The following is a 19,721-nucleotide window of genomic DNA, read 5'->3' on the forward strand; positions in this document are numbered from 1 at the left end:
TTTCATGGCTGTGCAGAATTCCAGTATATTAGTATAACAGATTATTTATCCATTCTACTGTTGAAGGACTCTTGAGTTGTTGGGTTGTTTCTTGGTTTTTGCTGTTATAGGTAATGTTGAATAGTTTCCCAAAGTAATTGAATCAATTTACATCAGCAGTGTGTGTGATTTCTGGTTCTTCCACCTGCTTGCCAACACTTGGCGTTCTCTCAGGGTGAATTTTTAAAATCCATCTGAGAGCATTTTGAGATGAGAGAGAGAGAGAAGGACAAGGACAAGGTCATAGGGAAGCTTGAGTTGAATTACTTCAATACATTTAACTATTGGGGAGTTTTCTGCAAGTCACTGCTGCTTCAGAGCTTGCTTTAAGTTTGAGTTATAACACAAAATATTCATCCACTGTCCTGGGTTTCATGGCTCAGATAGTTCTTGCCTTAACCTTCAACAGTAACCCCTTTGTCTCTTAACCCCAAGAGACAAAGTCAGGAAAGTAGAAGCTGTCATAGTGTGTAGAAAAGCTTGTTCACTCCTAAAACCTCTGGGTTAAGAAAGTGCACAGAGATAAGGCAACAGCTTAAATAATTCATCTGAGGTTGAAAATAACACACCATGGTTTTGGTTTTTCTTTTTACTATTGCAAGGGATGAAACTCAGCTGTACACGTGCTAAGTGAGTGCTGTACCACTAAGCTACACTCCCAACCCCCACATTCTTTTTTTTTTTTAATCACTTGAGACAGATGCCACTATTTACCAAGGGCAGAGTGTGAAATTGAAGCCAAGAGACAGTGTAATGAGTCTGTTTTCTTATTTTCACGGGGATGGGAAATTCTGCTGCTTGTGTTTAATAGACTCTGGATTGGGAAAAGCTCTGCTGGTGTCTGGTCTGTCTCCTATCTTCTGCAGGTGTCGTAAATCCATAGGATAAGCATGCTGAGAATACTTAGCTTGGTGAGTGTCTGTCCTCCACCCTTGTCACTTAGCCCCAGTGACCGTGTTCTTCCATTCTCCTTACAGGGATGAAGCTGAAATGGAGTATTTGAAGATAGCACAGGACCTGGAGATGTATGGGGTGAACTACTTTGCAATCCGGGTGTGTTGACTCCTCCCCAAGTTTCCTGGCTACCAGATAGACTGAACCAGGGCCACATAGCCCAGTGGGTTGCTTCCTCATTCCAGGGTAGTTAGAGTCTTTTATGGTTCAGGGGTAAAGAAGAAAAGAGAAAGACAGGGATCTAGAGCCTCCTCTTTTATTTGGGGACTTAAATTAGATCAGAGGTAATTGCCAGTGGTACATTCTGGGACACAGGCCTGGTTCTCTTCGGCAAAACTTGTTGGAATGCTGACCATGTAATATTTGATAATTCTGGCCTCTTGTGAGATCCAAGGAGCACCTGGAAATAGTATCTTTTCCTGGGGCCCATGGAAAGTAAGGTTGCTCTTACAGATTCCTGGTTTGTTTGGGTGGAACTCTTATTCTCACTGTGAGGCTAATTAGTTTTCTGTTCAGACCATTAATGGTCCCCAGGCCTCTGGGAACCAGTGCTTCTGCAGAGAAAGGCATTTGTGTTCTGCTCAGATGTGGCCCTAGAGTATGCATTTCTCCTGTTGTGGGATTTTTCTGGTTGCAGTGTATCTATCCATGGCTTCTTCCAACAGAGTCCATGCTGTATACCCAAGCTTTTCTTCCCTGGTGGATGAGTGGTTGTTAAGATGGCCACAGATGAGTAGATCACCTGCAGTCATCTTCTGCCTCTCTGACTCCAGTTAATCTTTGCTTTCCTTTTTCAGGTTCCTACATCCTTATGTTAACTTGGAGTAAATGGAATTAAGCACATCTCCAGCATAGCTTTCTACTTAATTTGTTTTCTAAATACAGGTTTTGTGGATTTCATTGCATAAAAAACAAAACAGGGCACACTGAAATGTTCTGCTATAATAAGCAGGTGCCTAAAAAGGTATTTATAGGAATGCAGAAGGTTGCAGGGGCTGGAACGATGGCTCTGTAGTTGAGAGCACATACTGCTTTTGCATCAGGACCTGAGTTCAGTTACCAGCTCCCAGTTTGGGAGGCTCACATTGCCTGAAACTTCAATTCCAGAGTGAATTTGATGCCTCTGGCCTCCAAGGGCACCTGCAGTTATGTGCACAGACATATAAATATGTAACTAAAAATAATAAGAAGAACAAATCTTAAAAAAATAAAAAAGAATGTAGAAGGTTGTTTCTAATGTTTCATGAGTAGTAGATGAGGCACTTGCTGCCTGGCCTGATATCCTGACTTCAGTCCATGGAATCTACATGGTCAAAGCAGAGAACTGATTCCTGTACATTGTCTGAGAGCTTCACATGTGTGCTGTAGCATAAACATGCATGCACAGACTCAACATATAAGTAAATAAATATTAAATAATTAAAAGATTCATTCATTTCTACATAACATCCACTTCTTTGAGGTTAGGCCAATTTAGTAGGTTTCTGTGGTTTTGTCAACCCACCTAACTTCCGTTACCTACCACCACTGTTAATTGTATTTAAAAAAGAAAGAAAGAAAAGAAGAAAGGAAGAAAGAAAACATTTTGCAGTCCTTAAAAACCTCTTAGGGCTGGGCAGTGATGGCACATGCCTTTAATCCTAGCCCTTTGGAGGCAGAGGCAGGTGGATCTCCGTGAGTTTGAGGCCAGCCTATTCTACAGAGCAAGTTCCAGGACAGGCTCCAAAACTACAGAGAAACCCTGTCTCGAAAAAACAAGAACAAAAAACAAAACCCTCTTAGGCTAGGCAGTGATAGTGAACACCTTTAATCCCAGCATTCGGAAGGCAAAGGTAGGTGGATCTCTGAGTCTGAGGCCAGCCTGGTCTACAGAGTGAGTTCCAGGACAGCCAGAGCAACACAGAGAAACAACCCATCTCAAAAATAAAACAAAACAAAACAAAACAAACAAAAGCCAAAAAACCACTAATGTTCCTTATAAATTTATTTTACTTAGAAGAAAAAAATTATATATATATTTCATTTGTTTATTTATTCCTGGTGGTGAGCAGAGGATCATATGCTAGAGTTTTCTTTTACCATGTGGGTTCTGGGGGGTCAAACTCAGGTCATCAGGTGTGGCAGTAAGCAGTTTGACTCACTAAGCTACTCAGCAGTCTCCAAACCAGCTGCTGCTTCTTCATAGGGATATTTCTGCATGAATCAGATGAGCATGAACTACTTTTTGTTTGTTTTTTATGTTGAACAATAGACAAAGTTAAAGACATTTTAGTAGTTTTATGTTAGAGATCTTAAATTCTATCATTAGGAAAGATAAATGCTTAAAACATTTTATTTTAACTGATAATTAGGTATTTGAACATATTAATGGGGTACTAGGTGATTAAAACAATCTCAGAGGAGTTATTATGCTACCCTCTCTAGTCTCTAGGAGTGTTATAGTCATAATGATAACAAAAGGTGGAATCCTTTCTTTTTTTATTTGAATCATCAGAAACATAAAGAAATATCTTATTTTCCAAAACGGGGTACAGATGTAAGAACACAAGTCTCACTTCTGTTAGCACATCACTTTGAAAAGCTTTGCAGACAAGAAGAACACTTTTGTGCCTGGGTGGCAGTGCCTGGTTTCAGGTGTTAGAACAAGTAGAGAGATTTATCTTAGAGCGTACACCTCCCCATCCAACACCTGCCGTTAGATTGGTACTTCTCATCACAGCCCAAGCACCTTCTCAGTGTGCAGATCTGCTGTCCTAGCCTTGAGTCTTGGCTCAATTTCCTTACTGTCAGCAAGGAGTCAGGAGCTATAGTGTCCTTGTGTGTGCAGGGAGTTTCTTTCCACTACAAAGGCTAAACAACACTGGCAAATTGGTCTGCCTATGAAGATGGCTCCATAGTGGGGTCAGTCACATGGAGCACAGGGCACTAAGCCTCTGGTTGTACTAACTGCTGCCCAGGAGTCCTCTCAGAGATACAGCATTTATATAACTAACTGGTATTTTAAACAGCTTCATAGAAGTATAATTTGTATACATTTCTTCCAACATTATCAGGCATTTGAAACATATGGGAAAATTAAGTTTTCAATGAATGCCATATATACCCACCACATAGCTACCCCCAAAATGCAGTTAACGTTTTACCATATTGGGGTATAGTATAGTAAAACTACAAGACTGCATTGTAATCTAAAATAAAACCATCTAGTTCCTAGACTGAAGTTTTTCCTTCTAGCCATCCAGCAACTTTTATGTGTGTGATGATGATCAAAGCTAGGGCTTTGTATGTGCCAGGCAAGAACATTGCCACAAAGTAACAGTGGCACCTATAATGGGAGAAATGTTCAAACATGTGGATTTTGGCCCTCCTCTGATAATCTGGTTATTTAAGTAGTATTCACAACATTTAAGTTACCATTTCTTCAACCACCAAGCCAGTGACAAGAGCCTGAGTCCACAGTGACTCAAGGGACACACCAGTCACAAAAATGGTATTGTTTTGCCTCTGCTTCCCTAAATTCAGAAGCTGGAAGCCTCCTGGGTTACAAGAGAGCTGTGGTTTCTGTTGAGACTTGTTGAAACTTGTCAAATATAACAATATATGCCAAATTCTTTAGAAAGTTGACTAAAATCCCCAGCTGGAAGCTGACAACAGCTGCTCTTTATTGGCTCTGCAGAATAAAAAGGGCACAGAGTTGCTGCTTGGTGTGGATGCTCTGGGGCTTCATATCTATGACCCCGAGAACAGGCTGACCCCCAAGATCTCCTTCCCATGGAATGAAATCCGAAACATCTCCTACAGCGACAAGGAGGTAGGACATGTCTATACTGCAGGTGCCACTTGGGGTACATTGGTCCTGCAAAAGGTCCTTTCCTGTTTTTCCTCTTTGCCAAAGCTCCCAATCCAGGCCATCTCCTTGTCAGTGAAAGTCTTAATTCCCAGGCTTTAGAACTTTGGTTGATTTTTAAAATACTTACGGAATGGTTTTGGCATCCCTTCTTCAAAGGGCATGGCTAAAGCCCACTATTGACTAACAGGAGAGTGAGCAGCTCAACTTGTCAAGACTAAACCCCAAAGAACAGAAGAAGGAAAAAGGAACATTTCTGATAACTTGACTTTCTATTTCTTTGTATTTTAAGTGTGATCTATGTTAAGCTTCTCTATGTACTGTGTTTGATACATGTAGTGGAAAAGTGCGTGAGAGAGAGACAGAGAAAGTGCATGTTGGAGGGGGGGGTTCTTTGTCTTAATTTTTAACAGGGTTTCATTGTGTAGTCCTGGCTGACCTTGAATTTGCTATTTAGACCAGTAGACCAGGCCAGCCTTAAACTCTCAGAGATCTGCCTCTGTTTCCTGAATGTTGGGATTAAAGGCGTGAACCACCATGCCAGGTTGACAGTTATATATTTTGTTTTTGTCAAGATGTCTATTAGTCAAGATTCTCTAAAGAAACAGAACAGATAGGATGAATATGTATATTAAAAGGGTATTCATTAGATTGGCTTGCACAGCCCAAGTAGTCCAACAATGGCCACCTCACTGGAGAGACTGAGAATCCAGAAGTTGTTCAATCCACAAGGCTAGATGTCTCTGCAGTCTCGATGTGTGTTGAAGGCCTGGGGGATTCCTGAAGAACTTCTGGTTTTAGTCTGTGTTGTAATCCCATTGAAGTCAGCTCTAATATTGGTAAACGAATGCTGTAGCACCAGGATATATAAACTTGCTAGCAAGAGTGAGAGCAAGCAGGCAAAAGCAAAGTTTCCTTATTCTGTGTCCTTTTATGTGGGTTACCATCAGAAAAAAATGGTCCAGATTTAGGGTAGGTCTTCCTGCTTCCTAATCTGGTTAAGAAAATCCCTCACACCTTTAATCCCAGCATTTGGGAGGCAGAGGCAGGCGGATCTCTATGAGTTTGAGGCCAGCTTTGTCTACAAAGTAAGTTTTAGTGTAGATAGAACTGTTACACAGAGAAACCCTGTCTGGAAAAACCACACAAACCAAACAAAACAAAAAATAAAAGGGAAAAAAGGAAAAAAGAAAAGCCCTCACAGGAGTATCTAACAGCTTGGGTTTTAATTGATTCATTAGGTTCAAATATTTTTGTGTAGCCCAAAATGACTTGAACTGACAGCAATACTCCTGCCTCAGCCTCTTAAATTCTGAGATTACAGGCATATGCCCAGAGTAGATTCACATATTTCTATATAGGATGATGGCTTTTCAAATGCAGCAGTCCTATGTTTTATGTATTCATTAGTATTTTTTTAATCTTTACTATATGGTGCTGGGGATCAAACCCAGAGCCTTGCACATGCAAGACTTTTGCTGTCCTACTGACCCTGGCTTCCTAGTCATTAATTTTAAAGGAATTATTAAACATCTGCTTTGTGCCAGAGAGCAAACAGAAATGAGGAAAGTCCATCATTAGCCCTCCAGTCAGTAATGGCTTGACTGCTCTAGAACATAAAATACAATGTGGGCTGCTCAGATGGCTCAGTGAGTAAAGGTACTTGCTATCAAGCCGAACTACCTACTTCAATTCCTAAGACCCACATGGTGGAAAAAAAAAGAACTAACTTATACAGGATGTCTCTGACCTTCACACATCTGCCTGGGCACGTACTCTACCCTTCAATAAGTAAGTAAGTAAGTAAATAAATAAAGAGTAAAGTGGGAGGAGCTGACGATGTTGTTGTGAGGGCCTCTATTACACGTGCATTAACTTCTGATCAAGTTCTCAGAAGAAATTACTGTAAAGGCAGGGATATGTTTGATATCCATGTCACCAGAAAACAGGTACATTGAGATCTTATGTCTGATGGGTAGAGTGGCAAGGCCTGGGAACCAGAGTGGTTTCTGTTTATCGGGGAGTTCCAGAGACGGACCCTGAGAACACAAGACACCAGGCAGAAGCAGGCAGCCTGGCCTGTGCACGTCCACGCAGAGTAGGCCATGAGTGACAGTGATGTTTCATGTTGTCTGCAGGTCTTGGAGCAAATTTCTTTCTTTTTTAGCAGCTCAAGGTAAGCAATACTATGTGGCTTAGATTACTCAACCATGCTTGCTGAAGCAAATTGAACTTGCCTCTCTTCTTCCTCCTCCCTTCCTCTCCCTCTATTTTTATCTTTCAGACAAAAGGCTAAGTTGCATAGCCTGGAACTTAGCAGTCCTCTTGTCTCAACACCTCTAAATGCTGGTGTTATGGTTAGGCATTTCACATCGAATTCAAAGTGAGCTGCTTGTTTTACATTTATCTATTTACTTATTGAAGGAAGGGGGTGTAGTATGTGCCAGGGTGAGTGTATAGAATTCAGGGGACAACTTGTTAGGCATCGTTTCTCTCCCTTACCACGTTGGTACCAGGGGTCACACTCCTTTTTTTTTTTATTTTTTATTTTTTTTTTTTTTTTGTCGAGTAACAGCCCTGGCTCTCCTGGAACTCACTTTGTTCACCAGATTGGCCTTGAACTCACAGAGATCCACCTGCTCCTGCCTCCTTAGTGCTGGGATTAAAGGTGTGCACTACCACTGCCTGGTCACATTCCATTCTTAAGGTTTGGTAACAACACCTTTATTTACTTGCTGAGCCATTTGCCAGGCCAATTGCATTTCTTCATCTAAACATTCTGACAATTGGTTTTGTAGCTGGTTGTCCTGAGAAGTGAGCATTAGGTAGTTGTTTGTTTGTTTGTTTTCAGGTTCTTAAATTGGAATCTCAATGTGACTTAAAGTAGTCAGTGTTCCACTGTGTAACTAGTCCTTTGCCTCCCACTTTCGCTAATGGTTCCTCAAATACTTGTTTTTCAGAGCTCAAGGATTAAGGTCCCCTAGTATACCCTGTGACACAACCAACTCTAACATGCCCTCTCAAGGCCATCATGTTCTATCATATCAGTATCTTGCACAGCAAGCAGACTCCAAGCTACTTGGGCATGCCTTAATGGGACTTATGGATAGCAGTCATCCTGCTAAAACAGTTAGTGATTCTTCGTATGTGGCCTGACGTGACAGAGAGCCTGTCTGTGGTTTCCGTACTTTTTGTGACTTCCCACTCACAGCTCTAGGGTTCATTAGCAAGGCTAAAAATAAGCTTATGAAATTCATAAATAATATTCTACACCAGAACAATACTATGACTAAATTAACTTGTCCAAAGTCTAAACAAAGAATGTTTTTGCCATCGGTCTATGTGTGCTCATTTCTTATTGGACAATAGAAACATGTAAAGAAATATCCAAGAATTTGCCTTCCTCGGCAAGTTTATTTGCTAAGCAACTAATTTTTTTGTTCCATTTTCTGTTTTATATTCAGTAGTCCTGAGAATGGAAACCACATGCAGGCAAGACCTGTATATCTGGCTCAATCATTTTTTTAAATTTTTTCCGGCTTTGCTAGGGGTGGCTGTACAAGTCTTTTTTTTTGTTTTTTTTTTTTTGTTTGTTTGTTTTTGTTTTTCGAGACAGGGTTTCTCTGTGGTTTTGGAGCCTGTCCTGGAACTAGCTCTTGTAGACCAGGCTGGTCTCGAACTCACAGAGATCCGCCTGCCTCTGCCTCCCGAGTGCTGGGATTAAAGGCATGCGCCACCATCACCCAGCTTGTACAAGTCTTTCTTGGGAATGTGTGTGTACTTTTATAATATTTGTTAGCATATGCTAATTGTACAAAGTAATGGGTGTCAGGAAGGCATTTTCATATGTGCGTATAAAATATATTTGATCTTGGGCTGGAGAGGTGGCTCAGCGGTTAAGAGCATTGCCTGCTCTTCCAAAGGTCCTGAGTTCAATTCCCGGCAACCACATGGTGGCTCACAACCATCTGTAATAAGGTCTACCCTCTTCTGGCCTGCAGACGTACACACAGACAGAATATTGTATACATAATAAATATATAAATATTTTAAAAATATATTTGATCTATATGCTTTTTTAAAAAAAGATTTATTATTATAGTGTTCTGCCTGATGTATGTCTGTAGGCCATAAGAGGGCACCAAATTTTATTATAGATGGTTGTGAGCCACCATGTGGTTGTAGGAATTGAACTCAGGACTTCTAGAAGGGCAGCCAGTGCTCTTAAGCTCTGAGCCATCTTTCCAGCCCCTTGTTTTGGTTTTGAAGCGGGTCTATGTTGTCCTGTTTGGCCTGGAACTCTTTCTATAGAACAGATTGGCTTCGAACATATGATCTTCCTCCCTGAGAGCCAGTATGACAGGTGTGTGTTATCATGTTCAGCTGAGAGTTACATTTCCAGGGGCATTCTAGGAATCTGGGAGCTTTCTGTCTCCTCAGTGGTTCAGAGTAGCAGTTGACTTGTCTGTGTGTGTGTGTGTGTGTGTGTGTCTATGTCTCTGTATGTCTGTGTGTTTTAAGTTTCTCTTTCTAAGTTGTCAAAATCCTTTTGATTTCAGGAACTGTATTTTTCTCTTTTACAGCAATCTATTTTTCTTCATACTGTATTTCTTCTCTTGGCATCTTTTACCTACTGACCATGCTCAGAAACCCATAGTAACTTGCTGTATTAAGTGTCACCTATACCAAGCTTTCTTTTTTGAGTCACCAACCAGCTCCCAAATCATGACACGGAGATTTATTATTAGATATGAATGCTTGACCTAGCTTAGACTCATTTCTGGCCAGCTCTTTTAATTTAAATTAACTTGTTCTTCTTTTCTACCTCCTTTGCTCCTCTTCTCTTCTCAACCTAGATTTCTCCTCCTATTTATTCTCTCTGCTTGCCAGCTTTGCCCCTCTCCTGCCTGACTATTGGCCATTCAGCTTTTTACTAGATCAATCGGATGCCTTAGGCCAACAATGTGAAACAGCAACACGTCTTTTAATAATTAAACAAATGCAGCAGAAACAAATGCACACACCTTCTCAGTTAAATACTCCACAGCATGAGCAAATGTAACACATCTTTGCCCAGTTAAAATAATATTCCACAACAGTCACCCCCTCTGAGGTTTTTCTTCTTCACCACCTATCAGCATTCCTATCCATCTAAGCCTGCTGTATCAGTGCAAATTACTAAAGAGCTAATATGGTCAGTATCGTGCTCACCATCCCCTCCTCTTCTAATTTTCAGTGCTAGATACTGAATTTATTCTTATTATTTGACTTGTCTAGAATGCCCCTCCACCCTATCTTTTAGCTATTCTGCCATATACTTCAAAGACCAACTGTAATGCCTCCCATTGTGCTAGATCTGCTCTAAACCTCTAGGATATTTGTGACATGTCCCACCAGTGAGACACTGATATATGGTGTTATCTCTTGAGTATTTGGCTGTTGTTGGACTAAGTCCTACTAGACTGCGAACTTTATGAAGGCAAGGAACTGTGCCAATGTGACTGGGTGCCACTGTCCGTTCCTCAGAGCTACCCAAGATGGTTAGGGTCATGAAATTCTGCAGCCCCAATCTTGGGCCCTGTATGCCTCAGACTTACCCAAGGCTTTATTCCTGGGCACCAGGAGGCCAGGACTAGAGGCGGTGTAGTTGCTACTTTGTGGATTCCCGGTTGATGTCATATGAAACTGTACTCCTTTCTTTCAGTTTACTATTAAGCCACTGGATAAGAAAATTGATGTCTTCAAATTTAACTCCTCAAAGCTTCGTGTTAATAAGCTGGTAAGTTGAGAGCCTGGTTTTCATGACAGAGAACTAACCTTTCTAAGGAATTAGATGATCTGTGTGTATGTATGTATACACATGCATACACATGCTTCTCTGCCAGGGAGCTGGCCCTAGTTTCTCTTGCTAAGAGCTATAAAATGATATTTGATTTGGTAAATACTTTTCTCTTTGGTTTAACCTATACAATTAACCTTTTTGAGGGGAGGGGAGGTGGGAAGTGGAGATAAAATCTGGAGCTTAGTGCATGTCAGAAAGAGCATTCTGCTGAGGTACATCTCAGCTCTCCACTTGCCATGTTGATTTGCATTTTATAATTACTAATGAAGTTACATCTTTATACCTGTTGATCAAATCTAATTCCCTGTTCAGTTCTTGTTTTGGGTCTTTTGGCCACTTTTCTCTTGGGTTGTTTGTTTGTTTTCTTTATTAATTATTATCCTCCTTGTGAGGCTCGTTTTCCTTCTTTATGATGTTATGGCGAGTAAACATTTTCACCTTTCATGTCGACACATAAAATACTCCATCGTAAACTGGGTGGACAATGGTGGCACACGCCTTTAGTCCCAGCATTTGAGAAGCAAAGGCAGGCGGATCTCACGCGGATCTCTGTGAGTTCGAGGTCATCCTGGTTTACAAAACGAGTTCCAGGACACCAGGACTACACAGAGAAACCCTGTCTCAAACCTCCCTCCTCCAAAAAAAAAAAAAAACCTCGATCATTTGTTCTTCTGTGTTTTCTTACTTGATGTCTTATCTTGATTTAAAAAAATACTCTGTATTTTCAAATAAAGTTACTTTTGAAACTGGAATCAGCTTTTTGGTATGAGGGAGAAAGCCAGCTTATTTCTTTCCATATAAATAACGTTTGACACAACCCAGTCCTAGCTGATGGTCCCTGATCTGCCATCTGTCTTGCCACATCTTGACTTAGGACACTGTGGTGATGAATGGAGCATCCTCTATTCACTGTGTATCCTCCCAGAACTGAGAACACGGCTTTTGTGTTTTATTCCATCCTTTCTTCCTCAGATTGCAGCTGTGCCATGGTGGGCTGGTAGACAGCAAAGTAAATTGTTTTTGTTTTTGTTTTTTGAGACAGGGTTTCTCTGTAGCTTTTGGAGCCTGTCCTGGAACCAGCTCTTATAGACCAGTCTGGCCTCAAATTCACATAGATCCTCCTGCTTCTGCCTCTCAAGTGCTGGGATTAAAGGTATGCGCCACCACCGCCCAGCTAAATGGCATTTTTATTTATTTATTTGGTTGGTTGGTTGGTTGGTTTAGTTTTTTGAGACAGGGTTTCTCTGTAGTTTTGAAGCCTGTCCTGGAACTAGCTCTTGTAGACCAGGCTGGCCTCAAACTCATAGAAATCTGCCTACCTCTGCCTCCCGAGTGCTGCGCAAAGTAAATTTATATACTTACCATATTTCCTCCTATTTCTGTGCCATAGATTCTCCAGCTATGTATTGGGAACCACGACCTATTTATGAGGAGAAGGAAGGCTGACTCTTTAGAAGTTCAGCAGATGAAAGCCCAGGCTCGGGAGGAGAAGGCTAGGAAGCAGGTGAGTAAGACTTCAGGTTTTGTTTCTTTCATTTGGTTTGTGTATTTATGTATTTGTGCACTTGATTTTGTAGGCCAAAGGTCAAACTTAGGTATTATTCCTCAGGAATATCTACTTTATCTTTTGAGACAAAGTCTCTTAGTGGCCAGGGACTTACTGATAAAGCTAAGCCAGCAAGCCCTAGGACTCTGGCTGTTTCTACATTCCTAGTATGATACTACTATGCCTGACCTTTTTTGTGAGTGCTAGGGATCAAACCCAGGTATAGCAAGTACTTTTTTAAAACTGAGTTATCCCTCCAGTCTCAATCTTCTTTGTTTAAGGCACATTCTTACTATGTAGTTCTGGCTGGCCTGGTACACTCTGTGGAGCCAAGTCAGGCCTCAAACGCAAGACAGTTTTCTTGCCTCAGCCTCCCTAATTCTGGGATCACGGACGTGCCACTATGCCCAGCTAAGACACGGTTTTAGGGCTAGCAAGGTGGTTCATCAAGGAAAAGTACTTGCTGTGCAAACCTGACATTGTTCATGTGATATCTGAAACCTATGGAAAGATGGAAAGAGAGCAGACTCCACAGAGTTGTCCTCTGACATCCACACATGCACCATAGGACATGTGCACAAACTTCGTGTTCTCATTCATACACATTAATGAATAATAATCATTAAAGATCTTGTGTTGTTTTTTTTTTAAATATTTATTTATTTTGTATACAATATTCTGTCTGTGTGTATGACTTCAGGCCAGAAGAGGGCACCAGATCTCATTCCAGGTGGTTGTGAGCCACCATGTGGTTGCTGGGAATTGAACTCAGGACCTTTGGAAGAGCAGGCAATGCTCTTAACCTCTGAGCCATCTCTCCAGCTCCTCTTGTGTTGTTTTGATTTGGTTTAGTTTTTGTTTTTTTGTGATGGGTTTTTCTGTGTAACTGCTCTGGCTGTCCTAGAACTTCCTCTGTAGACCAGGCTGGCCTCAAACTCACAGAGCTGCCTGCCTCTGCCTCCTGAGTTCTGGGATTAAAGGTATGTGCCACTACCACCCGACCTAAAGACCTTGTTTTAATTGATGATATTACTTTTGGTCAGTCTCAGCCTACGAGATAAAGGATGGCTGTTGTCAGCCTGATAATAGATGTACCTGTCTTATTCCATTCCTGTTGGATCTTTTTTAGCTAATGCTCAGATAATGGGTTGTCAACTATGAAACTAAGCACTTGGGCTGGCGAGATGGCTCAGTGGGTAAAGGTAATTGCCACCAAACCTGATAACCTGAGTTTGATGCCTGGCAGTCACATGGTAGAAGGGGAAAACTGACTTCTACAAGTTGTTCTATGACTGTCACGTGCACACTTACATATATGAATAAAATAGACATAATAAAAATTTTAAGGGAAATTCATACTAAGTTCCAATAGCATATCTTAAAAAAAAAACAAAAACAAACAAAAACCAAGATCATTAGTTGTTTCTATACTTATCACAGACTTGGGACAAGGTAACCAGGCATGGTTTTGTCTCCCTGTCTGTCTAGCTGTCCTTCTTTACGTCTGTCTTCCCTGCCAAGTCAGTGCCCTTTCTAATTAGATGGTGATAGAGTAGAAGACGCCATTTCAGTGCATGTTGTGGATGCTAATAAGGCTCCCGCTGCACTCCTTGCTGCAGGTCAGCTGGACACACATGGCTGGGCCTCTGCAGGAGGTGCTGGCAGCACCTATCAGCAGACTGGACTGGCTACATTGATGTTTTCTACTCACAATCCTTCTCTGCTCACTGAAATCCACAGCTAGTTTGAGCCTTGCTGCTGAAAATTTCAATTGTGGTCTGGGACGAACTGTTTGATGGAGTAGCTACAGCTGCAGTTGGCTCCCCTCAGGACTTGCAAGCTCAGAGGTGTAATAATTAGTCTGTGTGGTGTTCTCTGGTTTGGGAACCCCAGAGAGGCTGGCTCCTAGCCCCAGGCTTTAGAGAGAAATACCCAGTGTGAGGCAGTGAGCTGTGAGCTTGCCCTCTGCTTTCTGGAACAGTAGACCATCAGTGTCTTCTTTTAGATGCTTTAGGGATAATGGTATAGGTTCTACTGAACAAAAAAGTGCTACTACGCTAACATGGAGGAGTAGTGACAACTTTAAGAAGCATACTCGTTGACCTTACTTTCAGCAGAGGAAAGTTTAGAAGTTAGAGGAGTATGACGGCCCCTGGGCCCTGGGAGGAAATAGTGCAAATGCTGCCTGGTGGAACATGGCAACCTTGCAGCTAAATCTTTTCATCTGTGTGACTCAGTTTTCTCATCTGTCAAGTGGAGCTGGTGCTGCCTCTTTTCAGAGGACGGATTGCATCTGAAACTCTTCATAAGGACAGGAAGTCCTTTATTATTTAGGTGAAGGTCTCATAGAAAGTACAAGGCTGGGAACTGGGGACAGCCTGGTCCTTTTTTTTTTTTCCAAAAGGAGAATAATGGAAATGGAAATTGTATTTTAGTGGAAATTGAAGAACAGATTGCCAACTGTTCACTGAGGTCAAGAGGAAAATCAAAGAACTTACTTTATTGCTTATCTATTTTGCATGATTCTTTCAATTACAGGGCGCTTAGGGAACTTCATATTTAGAAAGGGTGGCCTTGTAGTACTAGAGTTTGGGTGAGATTGAAGCCAGAAGGAGTAATTAAACATGATTTTGTTATCTAAGGCAGAAAATAGTGCATTGGCCACTTCTGGCTTCTGCTTTCTGAACTCAGTGCCCTGGAATTACAGGGAACTGTGCTGTCTTTAGTCTTGGTCCATTTATTAAGGTTGGCAGGTGGCCCAATTAACATTGTGATCCAGAAGGCTAGGGGATGGCAGTAGAGGCTTTGTACTGTTTCTGTAAGGATGGGGTCTGTGTTCCTGCCTGCCTGTGAGTTGCCTCCACATGGGGCTGTACAAGACCGTGCAAAGCCACTGCAGCTTCCTGCTGTGAAATTCGGAGTGGGAACTATCATTCTCTGTAAGCAGAGGGGGAAGTGGTGCTATTGTGGATGAAATTGTGTGAAGGGGCCGTAGGGACTAAAAATGTCAAGGTAGCTCATCTGAACAGATAAGAGAGCTGTGTTTTTCTGGGCCACTGTTTTGGGGAGGAGGAACCTGTATGGAGAACTGCCATTCAGAGAACAGAGCCATGTGAGGTTTCCCAAATAACAGAGCTTTGTAAGGTCATATCATATTGTGTACAAGAATGCTCTTTTCTCTTCATGTGGAGACTGAATTTGTACTCACTACTGGAATTTGTTTCAAGAAGTACATCTTTTAATTCTGCAGTTAGTTTAGGACAGAGAGCAGCAGACAACAAGAATGACCCAGGCTACCTCAAGTGAAGACACTGGAAAGAAGCCCAGAGGAGAGTGAGGCTCCAGAAACTGCCCATTCTTGGGTTTCTGCAGCACTGTGACTTGGAACTGTTCTTTTACCCCCAGATGGAGCGTCAGCGGTTGGCTCGAGAGAAGCAGATGCGGGAGGAGGCTGAGCGCACGAGGGACGAGTTAGAGAGAAGGCTTCTGCAGATGAAAGAAGAAGCGACAATGGCCAACGAAGCTCTGGTGATTTCTGAGGGTTAGGGCTCTTGGAGGTGACATGGGACTTGTGAAATTAGGCCTTCTGTGGACTGTGAATTTATTTCACTTTTTAAAACACCAGTACTTTTTCTTTTTGAAAAATTTAGGTTCAGTTCATTTGCAATCAAACTCCACTTTCATAACTGACTTGCCTCTGAGTCAGGGTTCTTGGCCTTGGCCCTACCAACTTTTGGAAAGTAGTACCAACCAAAATCTGGTACTACTAACAGAGTGGTTCTCTGCATTGAAGGATATTTGTTATGTCCTTACCTCTACCTGCTAACTGCCAGTAATGACGTTCCAGTCTAAAAATACCCTAGGACTGGGATATGGCTCAGTGGCAGAGCTATTTTCTAGCATGCCCAAGACTTTATGTGGAGTGTTTTTTGTTTGGTTTTGGTTTTGGTTTTTCAAGACAGGGTTTCACTGTTAGTTCTGGCTGTCCTGGAACTCACTTTGTAGACCAAGCTGGCCTCGAATTCACAGGGATCTGCCTGTCTCTGCCTCCCAAGGGCTGGGATTAAAGGTGTGCGCTGCCACCACCTGCCAGGGCTCTACGTTTTTATTCATTTTTATGTATTCAATTTGGCGGTGTGATGAGTTGGAAGACAAGTTTCAGGTGCCCTGGACTGGACTTTGAATTCATTATAAAGTCAAGGAAAACTATGTATTCTTGATCCTGATTGAAGGAGAGGCATACCTGCCATGCCCAGCCTACCTTACATTAGATTCTCCAGCACTGCAGGAAAATAGTCTCCAGACATTTGTTCAGGAGTAGGCAGTGGGCATGACTCCTACTTTTGAATCACTGACTGAAAGGGACAGAACAGGGCTTAAATTGTTTATTCCCAAATAAACAAACATAAACTTCTGCTGAAATGCATTCTCTACATAGGATGATTTTTTTCTCCTGTAGAGGAGCCTGCAAGGCCTGCAAGGCTGAATCATTAGTGTGACAGACTGGGAGTCTCTCAGTGAGAAGACATAGGGAGATTAAGACTGGTTCCTGGAGGTTGGAGAGATGGCTCAGTGGTTAGCAGCACTGGCTCCTCTTCTAGAGGACCTAGATTTAAGTCCCAGCACCCACATGGCAGCTCACAACCTTCTGTAACTCTAGCCCCAAGTGATACGTTGGCCCTTTCTGGCTTCCAAAGGCACTGCACGAACAGGTGCACAAACATATATGCAGGCAAAACACCTATACACATAAAAATATTTGTTCTTGTTGCTGTGTTGGGGGAGTCTGTGGGGAGATAAGCATATATACTATCTGAGAGCACTTTCCTTCCCAGATGCGGTCTGAGGAAACAGCTGACCTGTTGGCCGAAAAGGCACAGATCACAGAGGAGGAGGCCAAACTTCTGGCACAAAAGGCTGCAGAGGCTGAACAAGAGATGCAGCGAATCAAGGCCACAGCCATTCGGACAGAGGAGGAGAAGCGCCTGATGGAGCAGAAGGTGCTGGAGGCTGAAGTGCTGGCACTGAAGATGGCTGAGGAGTCAGAGAGGAGGTGAGTGGTTGTCCTCGGCACTGGAGCCTGGTTCCAAACCTTCTTCTGTGTTGTGGAAACAGGACTATATGACTCCTTCCTTGACAGGCTGGTAGGATGGAAGTACTGGGATAAAACATGGTTATTTTTGCCTAGGGAACCTGTCTGTCATGCCTCTACACCTTCTAATAGTGAAGTTTGCAGGAAAAAAAAACATTTAAACATATCCATAGACTGTTTTTTGCCAAAGAATTGAGAAGAGACTTTTTTACATTTAAAAGAGGGGGAAGCAGTGTGCTGGAGAGATGGCTCACAGGTTATAAGCAATAGCCACTCTCCAGAGAACCTGGTTTGATTCTCAACACCCACATGGTGACTTAAAACCATTTATAATTCCAGCTCCAGGGGACGCAACCCCCTCTCTGGCCTCCATGGACGTCAGGCATGCACATGGTACACAAACATACATGCAGGCAGAACACCCATACACATAATAAAATAATTTTTTTTAAGGGGGAAGTGGAACCAGGGAGATGGCCTAATCAGTAAAGTACCTGCTACACAAGCATGAGGAGACCTGTGTTTGTATCCCAACACCCATGTAAAACCTAAGCACAGCGACATTTATCCATAGCCTCGGCACAGAAGTTAGGAGTGAAAGCAAAGACAGGCGGATCCATGGAACTCACTGACCAGCCAGGCTAGTTGAATTAATGAGCTCCTTATTTAGTGAGAGACTCTCCACTAAGGTGGAGAGCAGTAGAGGATTACACCCCACACTGACCTGCACCTGCCCACACCCACACACACCCACAAAATCAGCTTGGTTCTCGTCTCGTTCCTTTTGATGCAGATCAATGGCAATTATTTACTTCAAAACAGAAACTAAGTGCCATTTCCCTACAGTTTTTCAGGCAGTTAGATAGGGGAGCAGAGCGGCTGTGTGTTTTGTGACCAGGTTGCCTCAGCTTGTGGCCAGGTTGAAGGATAGAACTGTTGTCTGTAGTCTTTAGACTATTCTAGGCTCTGGATTGTTCTAGTGCTGTAGCCTTCAGATAAACTCTGGCACATTCCCCACAGCATCTGGCTCTCTTAGTTTAGAGCACTTGAATTTGGCTCTTAGCTGCTAAGGTACATTCACTACAGTTTTTCTCACCACTTTTTTTTTTTTCAATGTGCATTGGTGTTTTACCTGTATGTATGTCTGTGTGAGGCTGTCAGATCTTGGAGTTAGAGTTGTGAGCTGCCATGTGGATGTTGGGAATTGAACCTCTGGAAGAGCAGCCAGTTCTCTTAACTGCTGTTCCATCTCCACAGCTCCTCTCACCACTTTTGCATGTCATTATGAGAATATGGTTCCTTGACGCCTGCCCACTCCAGGCCCCATAGGGATATGGATATGGATCCATATCTCTAAGACTGGACTCCTGTACAAGACTTCTATACTACACCTAACTCATAGGGCAGGGTTCTACACCAAGACTCAGTGGCAGGACTTCTTCCTGCCCAAGAAAAGTGAACAGTTGACCTACAAATGTTTTGTTTTTGAGATTTATTTATTTATTTATTACATATACAGCATTCTGCCTCCATGTATGCTTGCACACTAGAAGAGGTCACCAGGTCTCATTATAGATGATTGTGAGCCATCATATGGTTACTGGGAATTGAACTCAGGGCCTCTGGAAGAGCAGTCAGTGCTCTTAACCTCTGAGCCATCTCTCCAGCCCAGCCTACAAGTGTTTTACTGGGGACATGAAGGAAAAATTCTTTCACGCTCTTCCCTTTATGGCCCCAGTGTAAGGCTTGTGATGATGCCCTCCTTTGCCCCGCCCACTCCTCACCCAGAAATAAGCATAGTATCTCTGGGCCCTTCCCACTTTCTCTTCTCTCAACCTATTTCAGAGGTGGGTTGGTTTCGTTGTTGATGTTGTTTGTTTGTTTTGAAACAGGGTTTTACTATGTAGCCCTTGCTGTCCTAGAATCCACTATTGTAGACTAGGCTGACCTCAAACTCAGAAATCTGCTTTGTAGCAGGATTAATAAAAACCCAGAGATAGAAATGGGGTTCAACTTGAAGGTCAGAAAAGCAAAACAGCCAGCCACTGGCTCTTACCTCTACCTCAATCTGAGATGGCCATCCTGCCTCCAGGAATCTCAGATTAAGACTGTGTCTGAGAGCTGTCTCCCCCATCTTATATTCTTTAGTGCTGGGATTAAAAGCGTGCACCACTGGAATTAAAGGCATGCATCACTTGATATCTATTGTAGTAGTGTCACTACTGCCTGGTCTATAAGCCTGACCAATGGGGCTGTTTTACTCTCTGATCTTCAGGCAAGCTTTATTTATTTAAAATACAAAGGAAATAACTCTACACTGCCTGCCTCTGCTTCATAGTGCTAGAGTTTAAGGCATGGGCTACCAACACTAGTTTTGTTTTGTTTTGTTTTGTTTTCTTAT

At 42.4% G+C, this 19,721-nt stretch overlaps 1 protein-coding gene across 7 annotated transcripts in view; it reads left to right on the forward strand.

The window, feature by feature from the left end:
- Nucleotides 1-19,721, forward strand: part of LOC121436439 (merlin) — a 93,157-nt gene that overhangs the window by 52,477 nt on the left and 20,959 nt on the right. For 5 of the 7 annotated variants that reach the window (XM_041636330.1, XM_041636329.1, XM_041636328.1 and 2 more), the window contains exons 7-12: nt 1,017-1,092; nt 4,670-4,804; nt 10,545-10,619; nt 12,073-12,186; nt 15,634-15,756; nt 17,064-17,281. In XM_041636330.1, coding sequence (XP_041492264.1) covers nt 1,017-1,092; nt 4,670-4,804; nt 10,545-10,619; nt 12,073-12,186; nt 15,634-15,756; nt 17,064-17,281 — 741 coding nt within the window. The remainder of the gene's footprint in view (nt 1-1,016; nt 1,093-4,669; nt 4,805-10,544; nt 10,620-12,072; nt 12,187-15,633; nt 15,757-17,063; nt 17,282-19,721) is intronic. The other 2 variants (XM_041636334.1, XM_041636332.1) reach the window with 1 other exon arrangement.

The sequence above is a fragment of the Microtus oregoni genome, unplaced genomic scaffold, assembly GCF_018167655.1.
Source record: "Microtus oregoni isolate MIOR12 unplaced genomic scaffold, Mior012 000049F_ref0000343, whole genome shotgun sequence".
NCBI classification, from domain to species: Eukaryota; Metazoa; Chordata; class Mammalia; order Rodentia; family Cricetidae; genus Microtus; species Microtus oregoni.